General features: G+C 42.8%; 1 protein-coding gene across 1 annotated transcript in view; it reads right to left on the reverse strand.

Annotated features, from left to right (window-relative positions):
• LOC110172439 (pleckstrin homology domain-containing family A member 5-like) overlaps nt 1-23,571 on the reverse strand; it is a 37,459-nt gene that overhangs the window by 3,048 nt on the left and 10,840 nt on the right. Inside the window, 20 exon segments of the mRNA XM_055153540.1 lie at nt 195-278; nt 947-1,069; nt 5,456-5,644; nt 10,334-10,455; nt 10,749-10,884; nt 11,991-12,037; nt 12,114-12,219; nt 12,357-12,458; nt 12,566-12,715; nt 12,984-13,064; nt 14,339-14,395; nt 15,394-15,447; nt 16,825-16,944; nt 17,751-17,828; nt 18,210-18,439; nt 19,114-19,349; nt 19,431-20,267; nt 20,269-20,394; nt 20,734-20,864; nt 21,297-21,397. Coding sequence (XP_055009515.1) covers nt 195-278; nt 947-1,069; nt 5,456-5,644; nt 10,334-10,455; nt 10,749-10,884; nt 11,991-12,037; nt 12,114-12,219; nt 12,357-12,458; nt 12,566-12,715; nt 12,984-13,064; nt 14,339-14,395; nt 15,394-15,447; nt 16,825-16,944; nt 17,751-17,828; nt 18,210-18,439; nt 19,114-19,349; nt 19,431-20,267; nt 20,269-20,394; nt 20,734-20,864; nt 21,297-21,397 — 3,110 coding nt within the window.

Below are 23,571 nucleotides of genomic sequence, written 5' to 3' on the forward strand. Positions count from 1 at the left end.
ATATTTGACGAGGAAACCTACGCAGGCACAAGGGGGAGCATGTAAACTTCACACAAAAAGGCCCAGAAGTAAAAAATCACGTTATTAGTAGTGAAACATAGGAAGTAGCTTTGTCCTGACAAGCCACGCCCACATGTTTTGGACCCAGTGCCCCCAGTTAACAGCGCCCCCAGGAGGAGAGTGTTGGGACAAACCTCTGTGGTGGGGTCTTTGCTTTCGCTCAGCTGCTGGAGCTCTTCACTGTGTGCCGCTCCCTTTGAACAGCCCCTGTCCTGCACCTGGAGCACCAGCCCAGGGAAACAAAGCATCATTCACCATGTTATCATGCACAGGCAACTCAGGTCTTTGCCACTCTGTTCCAGTCTACAGCAGGTCCAACCAAACAGGTGTGAACGGAGGACTACGAGGCATCGCAGCTTTCATACATATAACCAGACTTTTGACAGAAATATTGACATCTTATTTACACTGAGCATTTGATTTTCAGCCACGAAGAACTGTGTTAGTCACAAGTTATTTGCTGTCCACTGCATATATAAACACTGAAGCTCCGCTAAGTTTTATTTTCACTTTAATGCAGCGGACCAAAAAAAAACATGTGCTCAGAGGAGAGGGAAAAAATGAGTAAATGTCCAAGCACATGTCAAAAAGTTTCCTGGTTGTTTCTTAACATGAATGCCTCTCTTAGTCTGTGCCTAGTGTAAGTCTCACTGGTTACATGCATGCAGGTTATAGGGATCTTTGAGATTCAAATCACAACGCCTCAGTCCCAATTCCCAGCTTTACATGCATTTTGAAAAATCTGAATAAAATTGGACTAGGCCAGTAGTCTGGTTTCCCGGGTGTGCATGTAAATGTAGTGAGTGTTAGAGGTTGGAGGTAGGAGGTAGGGTGTGGGGTGTAGGGTTAATGGGATAGGAGAAAGTCTGAACTTTTAGGGGCTTACCTGCACCTGCTCTGGCACCAGGGCCCCTCCCTCAGACAGGGACTCACTCATATCCTTCAGACGCTGCAGTGCTGCTTCCAGCCCACAGGGGTCAGTGCACGAGCCCTCAGTCTGCCCTCCACTCTGTACAGGAGATCAGGACAAGTCAGTTAGCAGAGTTAGTTTAAATGGACCATTGGGACGTGGAATCAAAAATAAGATGTAAATCAGGCCATAGCTAAGAGACCTGCTGTGTGTGCATTTTTCACTTCTGCAAACAGAGCTATTGGATTTCACGTGAACATTCTTTATCCTTTAGTGATGAATTGAGGTGGGGGCAGAGAAAATGCGCGGGCTTGAGTCAACAGAGCTGCTGCAGTTGTCACAGTCCCAGCATTGCATCTCCAAACCCATCACGGCAGAGATAGTGGCAGAGAATTCCCATAGACTAGCTGCGTCTGGCAGAATGAGCAAACTTTATGGGAGTTTCGTAGACTGTGGATTATTGTTGCACACTGGGATGTAGCATTATCAAGTGTAGAAGAAAGCCTGAGCCAGACTGACACGAGAACTTAGTTGGCTAATCAAGACATACATTAATTTAGATAGGATTTCATTTTTGCATTGATACTGGTAGTGCATTTATTTGGGGAATGATTTAACCATTGTCTCATAACAAGTCCAAAACTGTATGTTAGGGTGGTCCAATTTTTTCCCCCTATTCTCTATATTAGAACCCTGCATCTGGTTCCATTTCTGGCCAAAATATGTGAGTCCAAATCTTATGCAAATGAATATTTGGAGGTTGCTCAAGACACTTACAGGGCCTATACTATAAGATAGAACCAAATAAATAAGGCATATTCAAATCATTTGTTATTTTATTCTGGAAACACCAATCTGAAACTTGCATAAAAATGACTTAAAAAGTCCATAAAGTCCAGAAAAAGTCAAGTCCAGCTCCACTGTGTCTTTGTTGGCTTTGTCACTAAAGATGTGCCTTTGCTCTTGTTTCCTGTTTCTCATCTTCATTCTTTATTCAGCTACAGTTAAAATCTTGAATAAGCTTCACCTCCTTTCAGTAGCATTATTGAAACTTTCCTGGAATGCAGAGTTTTATCAGCTTCTGAAAGTCTGCATCATCAGCCCAGTCTGCTGGAGAACTGTTCAAAACTGTTTTTAGCAGATCAAGAGCTTTGAAGGAACACATCGTACTGGTGGTGACGAAAATCCCTGATCTGCTTCTCATCATAATCTGCTTGATTCAGAGCATCACGTCGCTTTGGTGGAACCTCTGAACCTTCCTTTTCCATAATATTGTGAAGTATCATCTTCTCCTGTTCTTCTGTCACACTGGAGTGGATGAATGACAGGACTTCACTCAAATACCACAGATATCACCTGAAACCTGTTAAAGCTGCTTTCTTGACAACTGAATTTTCAGACTGTCACCGCTTCAAAACCAAATCATCTGCAGGAGCTTCAACACTTCATGCAGAAACTTCATGCAGCTTGAGCAACCTCTAAAACATCTTTTTTTTTTTCCAAAATAGAGAAAACAAAAGCTAAAACCTATTGCAGTGTTCTAATGGAGGTTATCTGAAACTTTATTTTTTACCATGCTTGAATGGACCATCCTACATGTATGTTTGTGTATTGTTAATTAGCATTAGTCTGTTCAATACAACAATAACCAACATTGTCAAATTGTGTGATATTTTATATCCATGACAAAAGGAGAAATTTGTCATTCTACCTGGACTATAGGGTTTGTAAACACAGTGATATTGTATCGTCAAAGCACTCACAGTAATATCATGAACACAATATATCCAATTGCAAGGTTTTTCACTTAAAAGTAATGAACAAGAGAAAACTGCATAGGCCATGATCTGTTACTTAACTTACTACACAGCAGAATAACATTATTAAGCACTTTTACATTTTATTTCTTTGGAGTATGACAGTAATGATTCACACTGAAAACTTGTCAAGGTATTTAAAAAGGAAAACATGTACAATTCTGTTAACCTCTCCAAAATATCGCACTAATTATCGTACCGTGAGATGCATATCATGATAATACAGATGTGGACAAAAATAGTTGGTACCCCTCTGGCAATGAAAGAAAAATCAACAATAATTACTGAAATAACTTGAAACTGATAAAAGCAATAATAAATACAAATTTACTGAAAATTGTCCAACAAAAATCAAACATCGTTTTTCACCTGTGGTTCAACAGAATTATTAGAAAAAACAAAATAATGAATCTGGCCTGGACAAAAATGATGAGGCAAACTCTGGAAACTCTCAATTTCTGTGACTGTCAATGAGACTTCTGATTTGGTCAACAGGTATTCTGACCCACTCCACGTGAGCAAACTGCTCTAGTTGACGTTTGAAGGGTTCCTTCTCCAGACGCATGTTTCAGCTCCTTTCACAAATGTTCAATAGAACAGATCTGGACTCACAGAAGAAAACTCCAGAACAGTCCAATGTTTTGTTCTTAGTCATTCTTGGGTGTTTTTAGTTGTGTGTTTTGGGACATTATCCTGTTGGAAGACCCATGACCTATGACTGAGACCGAGCTTTTTGACACTAGTCTACACATTTTGTTCCAAAATACCTTGATAGTTTTGAGATGTTGTTGTAACTTGCACAGATTCAAGACGCCCTGTGCCAGATGCAGCAAAACAGTCCCAGAACAAAACCAAGCCTCCTCCGTGTTTCACAGTAGGGACAGTGTTCTTTTCTTGGTCGGCTTCATTTTTGCATCTGTGAACATAGAGCTGATGTGTCTTGCCAAAGAGCTCCAGTTTTGTCTCATCTGTCCAAAGGATATTCTCCCAGAAGCCTTTGTCAATATGCATTGTGGTGAATTCCATCTTAGTGTTTTATGATTTGCTCTCAGCAGTGGTGTCCTCACATGAAGTCACTTTGGCTCAAACACTGATGGATGGTGTGATCTGACACTCATGTACTTTGCCCTTCAAGTTCACATTTAATTTGTTTGGAGGTTGTTCTGGGCTCTTTGGTTCCATTCGTATCTCTTCAATTTGTCGTCAGTTTTCCTCTTGCAGCTGCGTCCAGGGAGGTTGGCTTCAGTCCTGTGGACCTTAAACTTGTGAAGAACATGTGTAACTGTAATCACAGGAACATCAAGCTGCTTGGAGATGATCTTATTGTCTTTATCTTTATCCTGCTTGTCTGTCATTTTCTTTCTAGTCTCCTGACACAGTTCTCTTCTTCTCTTTCTCTGGTCCATGTTCAGTGTTGTGTCCATCATGTCTCCAAACAGACACATGTCGCCCTTTAAACAGACACACTGACTGAGGACAAGTTTGAAGAACCTGTGATGCAGTTGTTCAGTTGTGTCTAGAAGTGGCACATTGAACTCTTGGTTCGTTCCTCGTCGGCGTGGAGTGATGAGTGTGTCTGTGGGTGTGTTTCGCTGTGTGGTCGCTCTCTGCTCCGTGTGTGTTTGTGTGTTCTGCAGGTGGTGCGGCTTTGTAGTTTACTGAAGTCGTGCTGGGACACCTGAGTGAATTTGTGTATAAGGCGCTCTGGATTGTGGGGCGCGCAGTCGTTTTTTGATGAAGTTAGAGGCTTAAGAGCGCGTCTAATAGTGCGGAAAATACAGTATTCCTGTTGAACAACAATTCAGAAACAGTGTCTGATTTTGTTTGGTTATTTTTCAGTAAATTTTTATTTATTCTTGCTTTTCTTAAGTTATTTCAGTGATCATTGTTGATTTTTCTTTCATTACCAGCGAGGTACCAACAGTTTTGTCCATGACTGTATCGTGAGGCATTTGGATATCATTACATGCCGAGTAGATTGTGGAGAATGACACAATGACAAGTTAAATCAATGTTTTTTTTTTTTTTTTTTAATTGGTTTAGCTGCTGAGTAGGCTACAATATCTGCACATTAGTTACAGAATCATTTTTTCATTATTTTAGTAGGCTCACACTATTTTAAAGACTCTTTTTTTTTTCTATTCTAATCTATGACACCATGGATCAAGTCATTATAATTTGGACATTTTAAATCGCAGTATTCATCTAAAATGTGGTCATAAACGTCATCACAACAAAGCGCCACATGCTATGGATAGCTGCACATCATATTAGTGAGCAGAAGATTTTTTTTTTTTTTATTTGCACCAAAAAGACAACAAAACACTGCTGAATCCTACATGAATCAATGAAGTAAAATTGGAGAATGAAGTAAGTATGTCACAGTGGGTGTTTAGGAGAAATTTGGAAACATGGCGTCTTCAAAATAAGGGATTAAAGATTGCTCAAACTTGCATGACTTGTCACTCCAAATACAACCTGAAGTGGGTAAAGGAGAAGGGGAAACAGATATAACGTGGTTAAAAGCTCTGAGAGGTCCATTTTGCATAATAGGTCTGTTTTAACCGTCAGTATGAGTAAAAGTTATAGGCACAGGGCTTCATAATTAGTATGTGCATGTGTGTATGTGTGCGGGAGATCAGACTTGTGTGTGTGTGTGTGTTCAGACCTGTGTTCCAGGAACCGGCACCAGGTCGCGGTTGAACGACGAGGAGCGGGACAGCCTGCTCCTCCTGAGGGTGGAGGCTTCCTGGTTCCTCCTGATCCTCTCTAGCTGCTCCTCCACACTCATGCGACTCCTGCCCAGCTCCCGCTCCCCGAAGCTCCCTGCCTGGTCCAGAGCACTGTGGGGCCGCTCCTGCACACAAGCATGAGGGATCGCCATATTAGACTACAGCAGGTGTCTGTCCACTGTCTCAAGAGCCACATGTGGCACTTTGATCAGCCTCTGGTCTGCCTCTTTGCACTTGGACTGAAAAAAAGTTTAGGGAAAAAAAAGATTGATTTGGAGGAGGAACAGAGTATGAACAACCACACTCCAAACTCCGCCCCTGCAGCCCAACGCTAATCAGAAACACCTGGCTGTAGTCAGGGCAGTACTGTGTGATGTCACATAGTACTCGAAATTACAGTGGCCACTTGAAGGCAGCACACATTCAGGTATTTTGATCAGAACCTAGTTTGTACTAAAGTTTTGTACACAGTTTAGTAGTGAAAAAAGTGGATTTAATGCCTCTTCCACTATAATTTATATTTTGTTTTTGTGGAATAGAAAGTCCAAGACTGGTCGCTCAGTTATAGATAAAACATAAAAATGCCCCAGAATGTAAGAAACAATACGCCATTATGCTCAAAAGCTGGAGAACCCCCAAACCCCCTCGCATCTGCAAGAAAATCGAGCAAGCTGATCTTTACAAATGTTACTGATTAAAAGCAGAAAAAAATGGACCTACTTCTTTTATATTAAATTAATCAAACTGAATTCATTGTATTGATCACTTTGTTGTGTCATTGGTATTCTGACTTTCATTTGGTTTGTAACAGGTCACTGTGGTTATTTTGCTGTTTAAGGTCCTGTATTATACAAAATTGACTCTTGTGAGCTTTAAACCATGTTGTTACCTCCTCAAAAACAGAGTTGGCCTGGAGTTGTGTTTTGTTACATTCACACGTAACCCTTATTGGTTTGTCTATATCTCCAAAGCTCAAAATGCTTTGAATCATCTTGTGATGTCATGAAGCAGTAGTTTACATTAACAGCTACCTTGAAATTTTCCCAATCTCTAGTAAACAAAAGGTATTATTTACTAAAATCAGGGCTGAAATTATCCAGTGGTTTTAGTGAAGGTGTATGGAGTTAAAAAAGACAACAAAGCACTTCCTGTATTACCACATTACATCATAAGGTGGAACTAAGTGTTTTCTGCTTGTGAAAAGAAATCAGCCTAAATATGCAGGGTTTGTATGTTAAACTTGTATGAATGAAACAAAACACAAGTCCAGGTATGTCGAGGAGTTCTTCAGAACTGAAGCAGCAGCTTGGATGAGCTGCCAACCGTCTTCAACCTCACCTAACCTTCAACCTAACTAACTTTTGTCCAGTTGACAAACTGAATTTCTCCTCGACATGGATTCTACCTGGACGACTGAGGGATTCTTTACACACAAGTCCAGGTACTTTTTTAATGAGGAATAAGGACATAAATAAAGCATAATGTGTTTAGGATCTATCTTTTCATTTATTGGATGTAAAAAATACTATTTGGGATCACGATTATTGTACCAGGATCCGGTCAAGCAGAAGTAAACAGCAAGGCCAAAAATTCAAGTTAATGCATCTGATATAAAAATGTATTCAACAGATACATATGTACTCTAGTTTATGAAACTGTTGACCTTTTTTCTGTACCATTTTTGGTTCTAAAGTTCCATACGTTTTAAACAGACCATGTATGAAACATGGAACAAAAATTATTTCCCAAATTTCAAAGACCTGCAAATCATGCCAATAAATGGATGTATTTCATCATATCTTGTGTTATTCCATCTTTGAACTGTTGATGAAGGGACATGATTTAAAAAAAATAAAAATGTATTTAAAATGATAAAAAATTGCTTGGAAGGACTGACATATTTTATAGAAATAGTTTCCTTTTAATTTTGAAGTAATATTAAAGTATTTGGAAGAAAAAAGTTGACAAATGATGTAAAATCCTGCACCTTCTACTTGTTTGTACAATTTTCCCTCCGTTACCATGACCTTTCTTAATAAAAAAATCTCATGACTCAAAAAGTAAGAGGTTTTTCAACCTAATCTTGTACCATATGGTAGAAACTATATGAAGCAAATATTCAAACCAGTTTGTTAAGGATATGTAAGTGAGAACCAAGAGTTATCACTGTTTGGATTTATTGCCCAAAAAGTGCTGCATATTTCATTCCCTCTGTTACCGACATGAGTTTTTAAAATTTTTGTCAACAACTTGAAAAAATATGACAGGTTTAACTTGACCCTGTTGGAGTGTAACTCTTTCCTACATTCTGATACTTTACTTATTTCAATAGTTCCTCTAGTTTCTGAATAAGACACATTTGAATGTCAAAAATCTGCCCCTGTTTCCCTCTGTTACTGCTTGACCGGACCCACCAGTTACGTTAGAGTATAAAATTGTCATTAAAGAGACCCTATAATGTTCCAAAGTTTTGCTTGAGGACACTGTGCCTTGTTGCCTGAGACAGGGCCTCGGTCAAACTTATTGTGAGACCCCTGGACTAGAGCCAGACCGTGTGGACTTCTGTATAGAGCATTTTCTCCAGCTTTCTGACTTTACTTTTGTAATTATGAAACTTGACCTGGCAAGCACTACAATACTAACATGATTTCTTATGTAGCAAGCTGGTCCATGTGAGTAGAGTAGGATTGTGAAAAGTAATTGAAATACTACTATAATCCTATAAACTAGAGACAAAACTCGATACTCATTTGAGTAGGCATCAATGTAATACATGAAAAGTCACATTCACAGGACAGAAATGTACCTTTCCTGAACAGCTTTAAAATGATCTGAGGTAGGAGTGGGCGATATCTCGATATTTTAAAAATATCGAGATATTTCTTAAACTCAGTTTGAATCCTGACTTATCGTATATATCGATATAATGCTTATATTCAGTTCTGATTTTGCCTCCGCCTCTCTGATTTTGCTGCTTGTGTCTCATTCACTTCTCACTGCTGCTGTGAACGCTGAAGGTTGGTGTCAGTGAAAAGCTTCTAGCACCACGAACAGACAAGATCATTTACAGACAAGACCATCAGCAGCACATCCTCTGTCACAGAGAGAACACTCATATGAACACTGAGTCGTGTCCTTTAGTCTGAAAGAAGCTGAATCTGCATCAGTGCACAAGGAAAGAGCTGTTTATGCAAATGAGCCATGTGCTGTTTGTTTCTGTAAAACGTAAACACATGTGTGCATAACTGCATTAAACACATTATAATCTCACACGGGCTGATGTGGCTCTAGAGTCGTTATGTTTATATGTTGTAAAGTTTAGTCATGTAAAGTTTATTTATGCAGAAGATTTTAATGAATAATCTGCTGCAGTGTCACTTGTACAACAGTGTTTGGAAACGTTCAGTTTGATTTGCAGTGGATTGTGGGATTAAACCTCAGAGCTCCTTACTGCTGGATAAGAACATGGATCTGTTCAAATAATGAACCTCCCAATTAGGGATGGGCATTCGATGAAATTTTCTTAATCGATCGTCGGAAGAATTAACGATCGATTATCGATTAATCATTAACGTTTTTATATTAAAATGATCATCATTATTATTACTACCTGTACTACTAATCTGCATAAATAAATTTAACTTTACGACATATAAACCATAACGACTCTAGAGCCACATCAGCCCGTTTGACATTATAATGTGTTTAATTCAGTTTTGAGCAACTCTCACAGAAACAAAACTTAAAACCGCATCGCTAATTTGCATAAACTCAGCGAAGATAAAACTATAGCTCTTGTGCACTGATACGGCCAACTTCTTTTGGATTAAACGACATGACTCAGTGGAATACAGGTTAGTGTGACCAGATTTGCGTTTGTCAAAACCAGGACACTGTACGGGGGGAGGGAGGTGGGGACTCGTCATCGACATTGAGCGACTCTCACCTGGCAAAGTTTTTTCCCACTGGACACAGAAACATATGTGCTGTTTTATACACTGTGCACATGGACTCACACTTGTCCCAAACGCAACGGAAAGTGTGGAATTTCTTGTACAAATCATCGTTGCACATCGTTCGCATTTGTGCTTCGGCACGTTGCAGACTGACCCACTGTTTGTGTCTCGCTCCTTCTGATGCAGAGACACATGTACACACCTGTTTGGTCACGCTACACACAGAAACCTACAATCGGTTTGTCGATTAAAATGAACTTAATCGATGAAATTCTTAATGATCAATTATCGATTAATCGACTAATCATGCTCATCCCTACTCCCAATCTTGAATGAAAAGAAGGAAATATGTATTATTTCTTTTATTTTACAGTTAAATTATTACTTATGTAATTAGGAATTTTTGTAAGCTTAAATGTGGCAGAAGCCACATTGTGGAATTTAGCAAATTTTTTTTTTGCAGTTTTCAGTTTTAGGGGCTTATTTTTTCCTGTACAGATATCGAGATATATATCGTATATCGAGATATGGCAAAATATATTGAAATATATTTTGATCTATATCGTCCAGCTGTAATCTGAAGTATATCAGAATTAGTATAAAACCACATAGACAAGTATATGCCCATGGACCACTATGGAACCTACAATTATGACTGAGGGATAATAAACATTAGGCCACAGTACAAAAGAACGTAAAAAAGCAAAAGAAAGTACTGTGATTTAATGTTGAAATCACATTCTATGGTCTAAAGAGTGTTTTCTATGATTATTGTGATATTGGTATCAAAATTGGTAATGAGTATCAAATATATTCCTTAGCATCGAAATCAAGTAGGTGAGGTGAGGAGACACATACCGCTCGAGGCTCCAACTTCTTGCTCTTCCTCAGGGTCACATATGAAGCAATGGTGCTGGATTCTGGGGCACTGATGCTGCACTTGGTCCTGGGGGGGACGATGCCCACCGGACAAGGTGGAACTGCGGAGACAGAATGTACTCAGCACTGTCGTATCAAATGTGTGATAAATGAGAATACCAAATATGTCACCAATTTCAAAAACCTCTCACCGTTGCAAAGAGGGCCAGTGGGTTTCCCTGGTCTTCATGCTTTAGTGAATAACTGAGATGGCAGGCCAAATGTGTATTGTGAGTTTTATCGTGTGTGGTAGTATAGCATATATAAAAATATGATTTGTGATGCATCTTCCCTTTGGACATTTAGTATTCAAATAGCATACTGGATCTCTTCTGCATTGAGGAGCTATGCATACCTTTGGAGACTGGGGTGTCCCTGCGCTCTGAAGCTCCAGTCCCTCCTCGCTCCTCTGGGTGGGGCTCATCAGGCTCCTCCTCCTTCACCGTGGTCAGCTCTGGCTCACTCTTGTACAGTCTGTAGTCTGGGCCCTGCTGCAAAGCCAAACAAGCCTTCAGAAGGAAGCACTCACACAAACCAGGAGGGCACGGCCACAGCAAAGACAGACAAACGCATGGCTCATGATGAAGTACTTTCACTTCATTTAGTCACTTCACATAGTCTTAAAGCACACATGCAGAAAACATGAGGTGAACAAGACAAGGGGTTCAAACAGACAGTCCAACTGTCCATTCTCCACTGTGGACTTAACCTGCTCTGTCAGCAGCCCGCTGTTATGCTATTCTATTCACATGGTAATCAGACTTTGTGTAAAACTTTTTGTCTCATAAATAACATTGTTGGAGCTTGAAACAGTTGGGTCACCTCTCTGTACCAGAACTCTCTTTCCCAGAGTTTCGACACGTGTAAAGTAAACCTTAAGGTGACTCACTCTGATCAGGTCCTGATGCTAAATGCTACAGAACATAAGGGCTTGATGAAACAAAGTAAAATGGTGGGCAAGGACAAACAAAAACTTGACCAGAGCTATGGTATTTTTCCCTTAGCATTATGACTGTGAATGGATTTGATGGCGTGAAAAAGGGAACGCAGGGCTGATCTTACACTCTGTGCTCCGCTCCGGGAGCCAGCTGTCCTATCGTCCGAGCGGGCCGTAGGGTGGGGGTAGTGGTGGGGCAGGGGTGGGCGAGGGGGCACCGGCTCCCCCTCCTGCAGGGGACTGAGGGGCAGCAGCACTGTCTGTCAACACCAAACACAGCCTCACAACAGCGTGCACAGATACAAGCATCCAGAACTCCAGCACGCCAAGAGGACCATGTGTTATTACCACACCCTGAACAACAGAAAAGCTCCACAGACACGCTTTTACCATCATGTACTTGGAATCCACGTGTGCAGCACAACTTTGCACCCTGGACCCAAACCCGGCCTGACCACAGAGCAGTAGATACTTCCCCAGCTCAGCTCCATTTGTGTGTGTTGGGTTTTAGTAACAAAGATTTCAAAAAGTGGTCCACTGAAGGTTTCAGTTATTCTTCTATCCAAGTCTTTTTCACTTCTGGAGCAAGCACTGGTTTGAGGGCTGAAATGATCCTGCTGAGGTGTAATCTAGAACAATGTCAGGCTAAAGAGCGCTTACCTCGTTTTTGGATATGCTGGACAGGGGTTTGGAGCTTGGGAACAGGTCTGTGAGAAAAAGCTTGGATTTAAACTAAAGAAGCGCACACACTTTGGATTACAGTCAGAGAACGTGCAGACATACTGTCGCTGGGAGCCTGGGACTTGTGTTTGGCCAGAGCCTCCATCACGTCCTGGATCCTCCACAGCTCCTTCTGGATCTGGATGTGTCGCTGACTTGGTGGCTCGGTCTGCATGCACAAACGCACACATGTTCTCACTACAAGTCATTTGACCCACCAACCCACCAACAATGCCATATGATTCATGATGTGATCATCCTGTGATCCAGTCATGGGACCAGTCGTATGACAATCATGTGACTCACCTGTGGACTGCCCAGTGCCTCCAGCTGCTGCAGCAGGTTGGCCTTGGCCTGGCTCACGTCGCCCTCTAGCCGCTGATACTCCTGCTTCGAGAGCTGCAGCTCCTGCACATCCATCACATTCATGAAACCAGATTCTGAAAACATTCAGCTCCACACTCGCAAAAATGACACCTAAAATAACATTGGAATATATAAATGAACATTCTCACCGCTATGACACGGTTGAGCTCGCGGCATGTGCTCAGCAGCCCCCCCTGCAGGACATCTCTCTGCTGAAGCAGGCTTTGAGCCTGAGCAGAGTGCAGGTTCTGCTCATTCAGCTCCTGACTGGCCGACAGGAGCGCCGTCTCCAGTGTGTGCTGCTCACCAAACAAACCAAATAAAGACAAACGCAAGTTTACCTTCATGGAGCTTTTCAAAAGTCTTCACACATGCCCATGGTAGTGATTCACTGAAAGCCCTCTCATATGAATATATCCCTGAAGACCCTCTCTCATATGATTATATCACTGAAGACCCTCTCTCATATGAATATATCACTGAAGACCCTCTCTCATATGAATATATCACTGAAGACCCTCTCTCATATGAATATATCACTGAAGACCCTCTCATGTCACACAGTACCTTCTCACGGTGCAGTTGCTGCACCTTCTCCTCATGTGTCCTCACCACCTTGTCTTGCTCACACAACCGGCTCAGCTTGGTCTGAAAAAAGCACATTTGTCACATACACATTATTTTTGTCAGTGTCTACAACCATTGTTCCATAGGATAATGGTATATAATACTGTCCTCAGGGCCTGGAGCATACAGCCTAAATTTAGTGCACAAGGTAGGGCTGGGCGATATGGAGCAAAAAATATATCTCGATATATTTTGCTATATCTCGATATATGATATATATCTCAATATGTGTACATGAGAAATAACCCCTCAAAACTAATTCAAAAACAAATATGACAAATTCCGCAAGGTCTTATTTATTGAACTGCAAGAGTTCGGCAGTTCATGTAGGAACAAAGTGCTTCAGCCACATTTAAGATTACAAAAATCCCATATTACATAAGTAATAATTTAACTGTACCTATTTTCTTCCTTTCATTCATAAATAAAACAACAACAACTCAAGCTCATCTTTGCATTAACTCTGTTAACCGTATAATAACCATGAGTAGCAGAGGAAGATTGGGAGGTTCATTATTTGAACAGATCCATGTTCCTATCCAGCAGTAAGGAGCTCTGAGGTTTAATCCCACAATCCACTGCAGATCAAACTGAACGTTTCCAAACACTGTTGTACAAGTGACACTGCAGCAGATTATTCATTAAAATCTTCTGCATAAATAAACTTTACATGACTAAACTTTACAATATATAAACATAACGACTCTAGAGCCACATCAGTCTGTGTGAGATTATAATGTGTTTAATGCAGTTATGCACACATGTGTTTACGTTTTACAGAAACAAAAGCACATGGCTCATTTGCATAAACAGCTCTTTCCTTGTGCACTGATGCAGTTCAGCTTCTTTCAGACTAAAGGACACGACTCAGTGTTCATATGAGTGTTCTCTCTGTGACAGAGGATGTGCTGCTGATGGTCTTGTCTGTAAATGATCTTGTCTGTTCGTGGTGCTAGAAGCTTTTCACTGACACCAACCTTCAGCGTTCACAGCAGCAGTGAGAAGTGAATGAGACACAAGCAGCAAAATCAGAATTGAATATAAGCATTATATGGACATATACCATAAGTCAGGATCCAAATTGAGTTTTAAAAATATCGAGATATATTGAAAATATATCGCCCACCCATAGCACAAGACCAAATAAACTGAAGAAGCAGCTCGGATCAGCTGCGAAATGTATTCGACCAAATTAACTTTTGTCCAGTTGAGAAATTGACTTTCTCCTTTTGCCAAGACCAAATAAACTTTCATCTGAAAACTAATCCTTTTTGGCAAACAGAAAATTGTCTTACATCGATGTCAGGATCTTCAGTGTCACTGACCAGGCTCTTGATGGCCTCTGGGCTGATCTGAAAGACAATGAGGACTTTTTAAAATGCTGACGTAACACAGGATGCATGTTGTATATGGCAACCAAAGATGAGTCATGAGTGTGTGTAATGAACAGGTCTGATTTAACACTGATGATCTAGAGTCAGGGCTGTAGATGGAGCACAAAACAGGACTGGTCCTGGACATCTAGAACCTGAAGACAGGCACTGCACTGGTGAATGTGAGGACGGCAAACTCAGCGGGGCTTACATGACCATGAGGGCAGGGCTTACATGACCGTGGGGGGCGGAGCTTACATGACCATGAGGGGGCAGAGCTTACATGACCATGGGGGGAGGAGCTTACATGCTGGTAGAGCTGCGGTCTTGGTGCAGAGTTCTCAATCATTGTGTGAATCATGAAGATTAGAGGCTCGTTGTCCTTTTTCTGCCCAGTGCAGCAGAGAGAGACAGACCAGTGAGAGTCAGTGTCCACATGTGGACACATGTGGACACATGTGTCCACATGTGTCCACATGTGCACAAACGCAGTGTTTTCCATCAGTGCATATGCATATGAACTACACTAGAGGATACCACCATGTTCTAGTCAAGGCCCTATTGAGTCATTTAGCAGTGATTCAATTATTTCAATTATTTAACTGAAAATGTCCAAGAATAAGACAATAAAATACTGTAACAAATCATATTTAACCTGCTTTAACATGTTTGTTAATGTTAACTTTGCGGGGCCAGTACCGAGGTGGTGGCATTGTTATTTGGAGGTAGAGAAGCTCAGCCTTATAGGTCAAAGTCAAGTACAGGTCATCAGCTCCAAGTCTAAGACATGGTCGTTACTATGAAGCTGCAGCAAAGAGTCAAACTGTAGCAAGAACCGGAGCAAACACAACCAACAGAAGAACCTGGTGAAGACGTGAACATATTGTTGATGACGTCGCCTGGCTGTCCACTTATGGAGAAGTGTCCTACAGTTTTATGACAGGGAGAAGAACAGTGTTAGGCTGACAGGGCCTCACCTGGCTGTCCAGGTAGCGCAGACTCCTCTGCAGATGGTGTGAGAGAACATCTGTCTGCTCAGAGCAGCAGGAGGAAGAGGACAAGCACAGTGAGACCTCAGGACACAACCCTACTCTTGCCACACGCTTGAATCCATCAAGTGCCCAGCCATGTCAAAGCAATGTCAATGTCACTATGGCAACCACAACAGTACAGCCCTGAGCTACTCATGAGATGAGGACAAGCAACACCTACTATGTTACTATGGCGATTTTTTTGGGTTGGATTTCACTGATTGCAATAAAAGACCTTATCTTGGCCTGTCGCAATAATGACTATATCTGCTATGTCGTTCAGTATATGAAAACTGGAACAATAGATTGTGTGTATATTTCTTTGCAATAGTGGAGAGATTTCTGCCATTTTTATTTAATGCAATACAGTTTGAGCTATAGAGGATACAATAACTAACTTCTATTGCTAAATATTGATTGATTCTATTATGTATTTGTTGCAGCTCAAACCTTTTAATGCTGTATATTTAAAACTGATTTATTGGAATTATCCAGTTTTGTATCAGTGGCATTAAGTACTTTAAATATCATCTTTTATTGCAATATTTCTCTTTAGCAGTATAGCATTCTTCAAAATGTATTATCATCATGGACCTAACCTTATCACTAAAATAAATGATCAGGGTCAGTATGCAGAGTGACCCTCCCCCCACCTGACAGGGTCATCAGCTCTACATTCTCACAAAGGCCAGTGCAAACTCTGGAGCCCCCTGGTGGTGGGAGGAGCTCCTTCATGACTCTGAACATGGAACATTGTCCTTCTCTGTTCTCCACAGAACACCAGTCTCACATGGGCATGCACACTCATGCAAAAGCACTAAGCACAGTCCTCCACCAGCTACAGAGCTCCTGCAAACCCAGGCCACTCAGGAGCCCTCCACAAACCTGCCACACAAACTCAGGAGAAAATGGCCACATGCCTGTGATGTCATGAAACAAACACGCCGACTGCGACACTGTGTTAAAAGGCCCGTCTATGACTTGGTTTGCAGAAATGTGGCACTTTCTCCATGTAGGACCATGCACACACAGCATCCCCACAACTGTACTAGGGTGACCAGGAGTCCCTGTGTAGGCTCAAGCACCATGGAACACACTCCATTGTCAGGAAATCTGGTCACCCTAAACTGTGGGCATGAACATGCGTTTTGATCTCATGATACGTTCATGAGAGAAGCATCAGTATTTCCCAACTAAAACAAAAGAGTATGGTGGCCCCTGTAGGCCAACAGTCTCGTCTAAGGTCTAACCAAACTGAGTTTGGCAGAAGACAATGATTTACATTTTGTACAACATAAAAATGATGAGCAGCACCACCATAGCCTCAGCAGAGATCTGTGGGAAATCCTGAGCATGCATACATAGGTGCAGGCTGACCTTGGCGTTGGGCCCCTCAGAGCCCAGGGCCCTTAGCTGAGCCAGTGTGTGTTCACGCAGGCTGCTGAGCTCTGCCTGCTGCCGCCGCAGTTTGATGAGCAGCAACGTCAGCTCCTCAGACTAGACACAGCATATGACAGCATCAGCTAACACTAGCTGACATCACATAGTATTGCTAAGACTAGTGGCACATCTCAATTCTCTTTCCTCCTCTTGTGTCCCTAATTTATTACCTAGGAAAGAAGAAGTATCAGCCACAGGCTGAGTCTCTCTCTCTCCTCTCCCCTATTCTTCTGTTGTCAATCCAATGAGCTGTAAGTGGTGTCCCAAAGATCAGGAGAAAAGGAAAGAAAATATGGAGGAATAACAGGAATGGTCTAGGAGGCAGATATAAGCTTATGCTAAAATTAAACTAAATAAGCCTTAGTCCTGACTACAAAGTCATTAAGGTCAGACCAGTGCCATAGAAATGAATATGGGGCCAATGTGATACAACAGAGTCAAAGCTGAGGAATCAAGGAGTGAGGAAATAGAAATGAGATGTACCCTAACTAACATCATGTAGTTAGTAGAAGTAGTATTAGTTGCAGCATCTCCTAACAACAGCTTACATCACTTTGCCTAAGCCATTTCTGACCCTCTTCACTTATAAATCATCTTATAACTAAATGACCAACCAGATCTCCCCACAGTGTGCTACTGAAACACTATCAATCCTTCAAGTAGCTTTTACATCTTTTGTTTTTTGCAGTCATTATTTTCTATGAAAACCAGTGCATCCACAGGCCCAACTGTGACCAGGAGACCTCAGCTTCCTCTGATGGAAGGCTCTTTGACCCATCATGAGTCAGGCTTGCTCCTGCTCCTCACACTGGGCCATATTGAGCTAGAGGAGCCGCTCGAGAGCCACATGTAACAGTTCTTACCGTTTTACCCTGCAGGGACTGAGGGGTGATGTTGTGAGGAGAAACACCAGCCGTTGCAAAACGCTCAGGATACCCCAGCTACAACAGAAAGATTATGGTCCAACATTATGCACACATTTCAAGCAACTTTTCACATCGAATTATCTGTTCTGTGTGTGCAGACTGCCTGCCTCATTTTTTTTTTACCATGATACATTATAATGTGATTTAACAATGTGTCAGAAAAAAAACAAAAGAAAAAGCAAAAGTCACTTTATAAAAGGTACCCCACTATATACCTCACTATATATTTCGTGTTGATAGGACCACACAGGCAGAGTCCTCATCAGCACCATGTGCTCTTACTGCCACATGAGCTTTCCATTAAACTACACTTGTCTCATCGAGCTCAGCCAAAGTAGAGACTGTGCTCTATCAATCTTTAGATTTTTGGATGTGTTGTGTATACAGTGATGGTACCTTGAGAGGGAGTGTCTTCTGGCGCCCGAGCGTCGCAGTACCGTCTCTGAGCACTGGAGAGGACAGCTCAGAGTGTGGGCTGCTAGGGTTGGGCGCCCCCTTGAGCCTTGGAGGAGGGAGGGTGCTGTAGAGAGAGCCATGGGACGGGGAGGTGGGGAGGGGCGTGGCTATGCTTTCACGGAGGTGGCTCATGGTCTTAGCGCTCGGCAGAGTGCCATAATGACCTGCACCTGAAGAACCAAATAGAAGAAACACTTCTTACCCACAAACTTCAACCACAGATCACTAATGCTCAGGTCAGTGCGTGTTGTTGTACTGTTCCCTCTGGCCCTCACCCCTCTGGCCCTCACCCCTCTGGCCCTCACCCCTCTGGCCCTCACCCCTCTGGCCCTCACCCCTCTGGCCTCACCCTCTGGCCCTCACCCCTCTGGCCCTCACCCCTCTGGCCCTCACCCCTCTGGCCCTCACCCCTCTGGCCCTCATCCCTCTGGCCCTCATCACTCAAACACAGTGCATGCAGTTTGGGACTTCCCGCGCAAGACTTAAAAAGTGATTAAAACCAATGCACCCTGCCACACTGACCTCTGAGGAGTGCGGGTGAGGCATAGGTCTGCGGAAAGAATCAGCAAGGTGTATATTCTGCAGGACATTGCAGCAGTCTGGAGCAGTTTTCAGGTTATTACATATGAATTATCACTGCAGTTGTCATGTAACAGACAATCTGTAAGTAACCTGCTGTTAGTACGCAGCACACTGCACTTCAGACTTAAGGCTTCACGCTGGATTTACTGTAACTATGGGCAGGTCAGAGCATACCTGTGGTGCAGTTAGAGGATACCTCTAGACAGGGTCAGAGAGTATCATGGGTGGGATCAGAACACCTGTGGGCGGGGTCAGAGCATACCTGTAGGCGGAGCCATGCTGAGCCTGGAGTAGGCTTGCCGCTGCTGCCATTCGTAGAGCTGCCACATGGTGTCGTCCTTCATAGACCTTCTCTTGTCAGCTGAGCTGGCAGCACAGACACTGTCAGGACGGCACAGGCTGTTGCGAGGCAGAGTGCGGTAGCCCTCAGGAAACTGGGGTCCCATCTGGCTCCGGTGACTGGGCATGTTTCTGGGTAATGTCTGGTATGAAGAAATGCTGTGGAGATAAAAAGTAACTCCCCAAGATATATTTATGCCGTTAGCAGCTGAATCACCACACTACGCATCAGAGGCTCACCTTGTTGTTTCCGGGTCTGCTTTGGCCCTGTAGGGCCGTGCCCAGGGCTCCATGGGGGGCATGGAGTGAGTCCTGGACAAACTGGTCTTAGGGGCAGTGTCAGTGGGCAGTGTTGAAGTGTGGAGGAGCCTAGAGCTGCCGTCTGGTTGGTCCACAGCGGCGCTCACGGACCCGTTGACCTTCTGGTTTTGCCGTGAGGCCGAGACGGCGGCTGCGATGGCAGCTGCCTGGGCTGGTTGTAGCTGGATGCTAAGCTTGGTCCTCTCAGCGCTGGTGTCTCTGTGCAGACCATACTGCAAGTCTGTGTCCTTCAAGGTGGCATAGCGATCTCCCTCTCGCAGAGTGCTGTACTTCTTCACCTCCTTCAGCGTGCCATATCGATCCATCAAATGTACGGTTCCATATTTGTTATTAGCAAACATGCTTCTGTCGGTCTCCCTGAGAGACAGCTGTCTCCTTACCTCCTTTACTGGGGCATACCTGTGCCCTTCTGTGTGCTGTGCTGGAAGAGTGTGCGTCTCATTCACATGTAAGAGTTTGGGTCCTTCTTTGACCTGGTTGTACGTGTCCTCTGAGGAGGATGTGCGCAGGTGGTTCTTCATAGTGCTATTCCTCTGCAGGTCTGGGTGGAGCGCACAGGGCTCATCCCTTTGGAGACTGTATTTGTCTCCATTCTTCTTCAATAAGAACTGCTCTCCATCTTTGTGGAGGACATACCTGTCTCCATCCTTCTCCAGAGTGTAGTTCACTCCGTCCTTGCGTAGCAGGAGGCTGTCTCCGTCACGATGCAGAGTGTAGCATTCTGCTTTGTCACCATGTTTCTCCTCCTCTGGTACAGGAGGCCTGCCGCGTGGGTTCGCGGTTGCGTTGGTTGTTCTGGATCTCTGGGCAGGTTAAGGCTCGCTGGTTGTGCTGATTGTTCAGTTCCTCAGACTTCTTCAGATCTGCATTCACTTTGTCAATTCTGAAAACAACATCAGAGTAGGTGGTACTGATCCAACAGGTGATTGCTTTTAAACATGGTTAAATGGATCCCTTATGAAAACATACAACTAACAGCATTGCTGTAACATGCTTATTTGCTATTCCAAGAAGCTACTTGTTTTCCAACTACTTTTGAGTAGACTGCTCACCAGCCATCATTCATCCATCCACTACAAACCACACTCATCCATAAGCACAGTGGCACTGGTCTGGTTAGAGCTGGACTGGTTAGTTTGGGTTGGTGGTAGCTATAAGGCCGCCCCACTTTAGTCCATCCCCCAGAATGTAGGACATTAAATCTAAATGTGTGTGTGCTCACAGGTGCTCTGCAGAGCGCCGGAGAGGCTCTGTGTGCACCAGAGCAGCGTCCGTCATGACCTTCATCCAGGACTCTGAGTCTTTGGCCGAGTCGCTGCAGAAGTAGTATGTGCGCATGTTGGGATGGGTGGCCTGGGAGCACAGGAAGCACACGCTTGTTTAAGGAATCAACAATATCACATTTTAGTCTTACTATTATTGTAAGAAAAGAAGAAAACATGATTATTCACAACTACTGAAATCACCTAACAGTAACAATAAAATCATTCATTTTCTTTCATTTCCAGTATTTAACATGTGACAGTCTGACTTGGTTAATGAAATCAAACTTTCAAAATGATAAGGTAAAGCTGAGGTGACATAAATAGCCAGATAAACACTTTACAAAAATTATTTCATTTTGCTTCTAAAATGGTTACAATTATTATTTGTAGTTATTACTCTTATATGTGACCTGAATAATTATGATTATCGATAAACCTAATAATCAACATCCCTGCTCTTGTTTAAATACTAACAGTGTTTACATTCAGAGCAAAGACACAGTACACAGAGTAGGATTACCTTGAAAGCATATTTTCTGTTGATGTGGTCATCCACTGACAGCATAGAGATGTGGAAGCTGGGCAGCAGGATGCTCCCCAGAACATTGTCTTCTTTGTCATCTGAACCACAAACACACAAACACAGCTCTAACTCCAACTCCAAATCCCATAAAGTCAGCAAATCCAACAGGGTCATATCAACTCGTGTATAATTTAAAACTAAGGATGTAATAGAAATAAAAAAGAAAAAAAATCTACAAGTAATAAAACAACAATTTTATTCTCTCATTCTCAATTTCCTAAAAAAGTTCACAAAATATTCTTTGTCCATCTTAAGGTCGCCACAAACTACAGGTCAGGAAAAAGCCCACATCAGACACGAGGAGAATCTGATGAGATTTAAAATCTCTGATCGCAAAGACTGCAGCAGGATGTGTCTGCGTAAAACAGTTTAAAGTTGTGAGCCAACAATGGTGAGTCTACCATTTCCTGTCTACAGTAAAACCACTCGCTTTGAGACTTTTAAGTGTTCAAAAGATCAGAGCACTGCACTGAACTAATAACAATGTTAGTACTTGTCAGATGTGGTGCAATACTTCAGACACACGATTTTTAAAGCATAGAAAGTTGGAGACGCAGTACAAAGGATGCAGAATCTTGCTACTGTGCAGCTTCACACCCAATCCGCACGCTGTGTGGATGTAAACAGAGACATGTGAGGAACTACTTTCACCTTTTTACTGTAAAAGAATGTGTCAAACTAGATCAACAGCGCTGTTTTGTGGATGGGGTGTCATTATTTACAGAAGACAAATTCTACAGATAATGTGCATGAGATGCTGCAGTTTAAATTTACCACTTTTTGAGAGGTGAGTAATAATTATTTTCAATATTTAGTGAGTTTGTTCTTGTGCCTCTGTATCCTGCCTCCCTCTGCCCTGATGCTCTGTTTTATTGGCTGATGTTTGGTGGTTATGACAGAGCAGAGCAGCTCACAGTCACACAGACATCACACATATGAGGAGCACAGCGGCTTCAAAATTGCACACAAAGACACAAAGTCGGGTCCCGCCTCGCCGAACTCGGGGAGAAACAAATCGCAACCTAAACCGGGGAAATTCTCTTGTAAGGTGTGGCGGCCTTAAAGCAGGGATGTCCTAATGTTTTTTCACATGCTTGTTCTTGCACATGACCAGGGTATAGTGCAGGGTAGGTAGGGTCGGCGCGGCTGTGGGTAGGGTCCCTGAAAACTCCCTGAAAAATAAATAAGGGACACCTCATTGGCAGGGCCGGTGTACTGTCGATTTGAGCTACCCGTCATTTTGCGCTACATAGCACTACTGCGCATGCGCACACCCCCCAAGTGCTATTCCAGTGTAAATGCCGTCGATTTGAACTTCATAGGCAGAAGTGGAGTAACAAGTCACATTTTAAAAGTGGATTGGTTTTATTGTATGTTTTGACCAGTTAAGCGTGTAAGCATGGACATGTGTGTGTTAGATTTGTGGCAGAATACCTATGTTAGGCTGCAGGTAGCTCATTTCGACGGGACAGCCCATTTCAAAAGAACACTGTAAAGCCCTGTTGGCGCCACTGTCGTCCATGCTGCTTTGTGACAGAGTTGAACCCTCAGGGCCTTCAAGGTATTCAGTGAAGGCCCAAGAAAAAATACTGACTTAATTTTTGTACTACTAATAGAATTTTTCAATTTTTCTATTCAGTGAGTAATAAACACTACACTAGTAATCATTTCTAGATCATTGTTGTAAACTTGGACTGATAATTTTTGGGAAACAAAGGGTTAATAAAATGGAATGGAAATGGACCAATCACAATTTTTTTTCCCCAATGGCATCTGGGTAAATCAGTGACCCCCCGCCAAAAAAATGCGCTGGATGCCTCTATTTAGACGCCTTGGAGACATCTGAAACAGAGGGAGGAAAAGACCTGAGAACTGGAGCTCGTAGCCCACGACCAGGGCAGAGCACGGAGCTTGCGGAGACTCGGAGCACGCGGTCAGGCCGGAGCTCAGAGCCCGCAGGCAAGGCGGAGCTCGGAGTCAAGCATCCTCGACCAATGAGATGATGAGCGGGGTGTGTGTGCTGTCAGCTCATATGTCACAGAGCAGGAGAGGCTGAGAATAACTTTACTGTAAATTTTCTTATAAAGTGCATTCCACTGATTACACACTATTTCTGGTTCTCGTGGTAAAAGTGCGTCCCTTTTCAGTTCAATACGGGAGGCGTACTTTTGTTTCCGAATACGGGACGATTCCGTTTTTCAAGGGACGGTTG

This window comes from Boleophthalmus pectinirostris, unplaced genomic scaffold (assembly GCF_026225935.1).
Source record: "Boleophthalmus pectinirostris isolate CB_2022bp ecotype Guang Dong unplaced genomic scaffold, ASM2622593v1 HiC_scaffold_18, whole genome shotgun sequence".
NCBI classification, from domain to species: domain Eukaryota; kingdom Metazoa; phylum Chordata; class Actinopteri; order Gobiiformes; family Gobiidae; genus Boleophthalmus; species Boleophthalmus pectinirostris.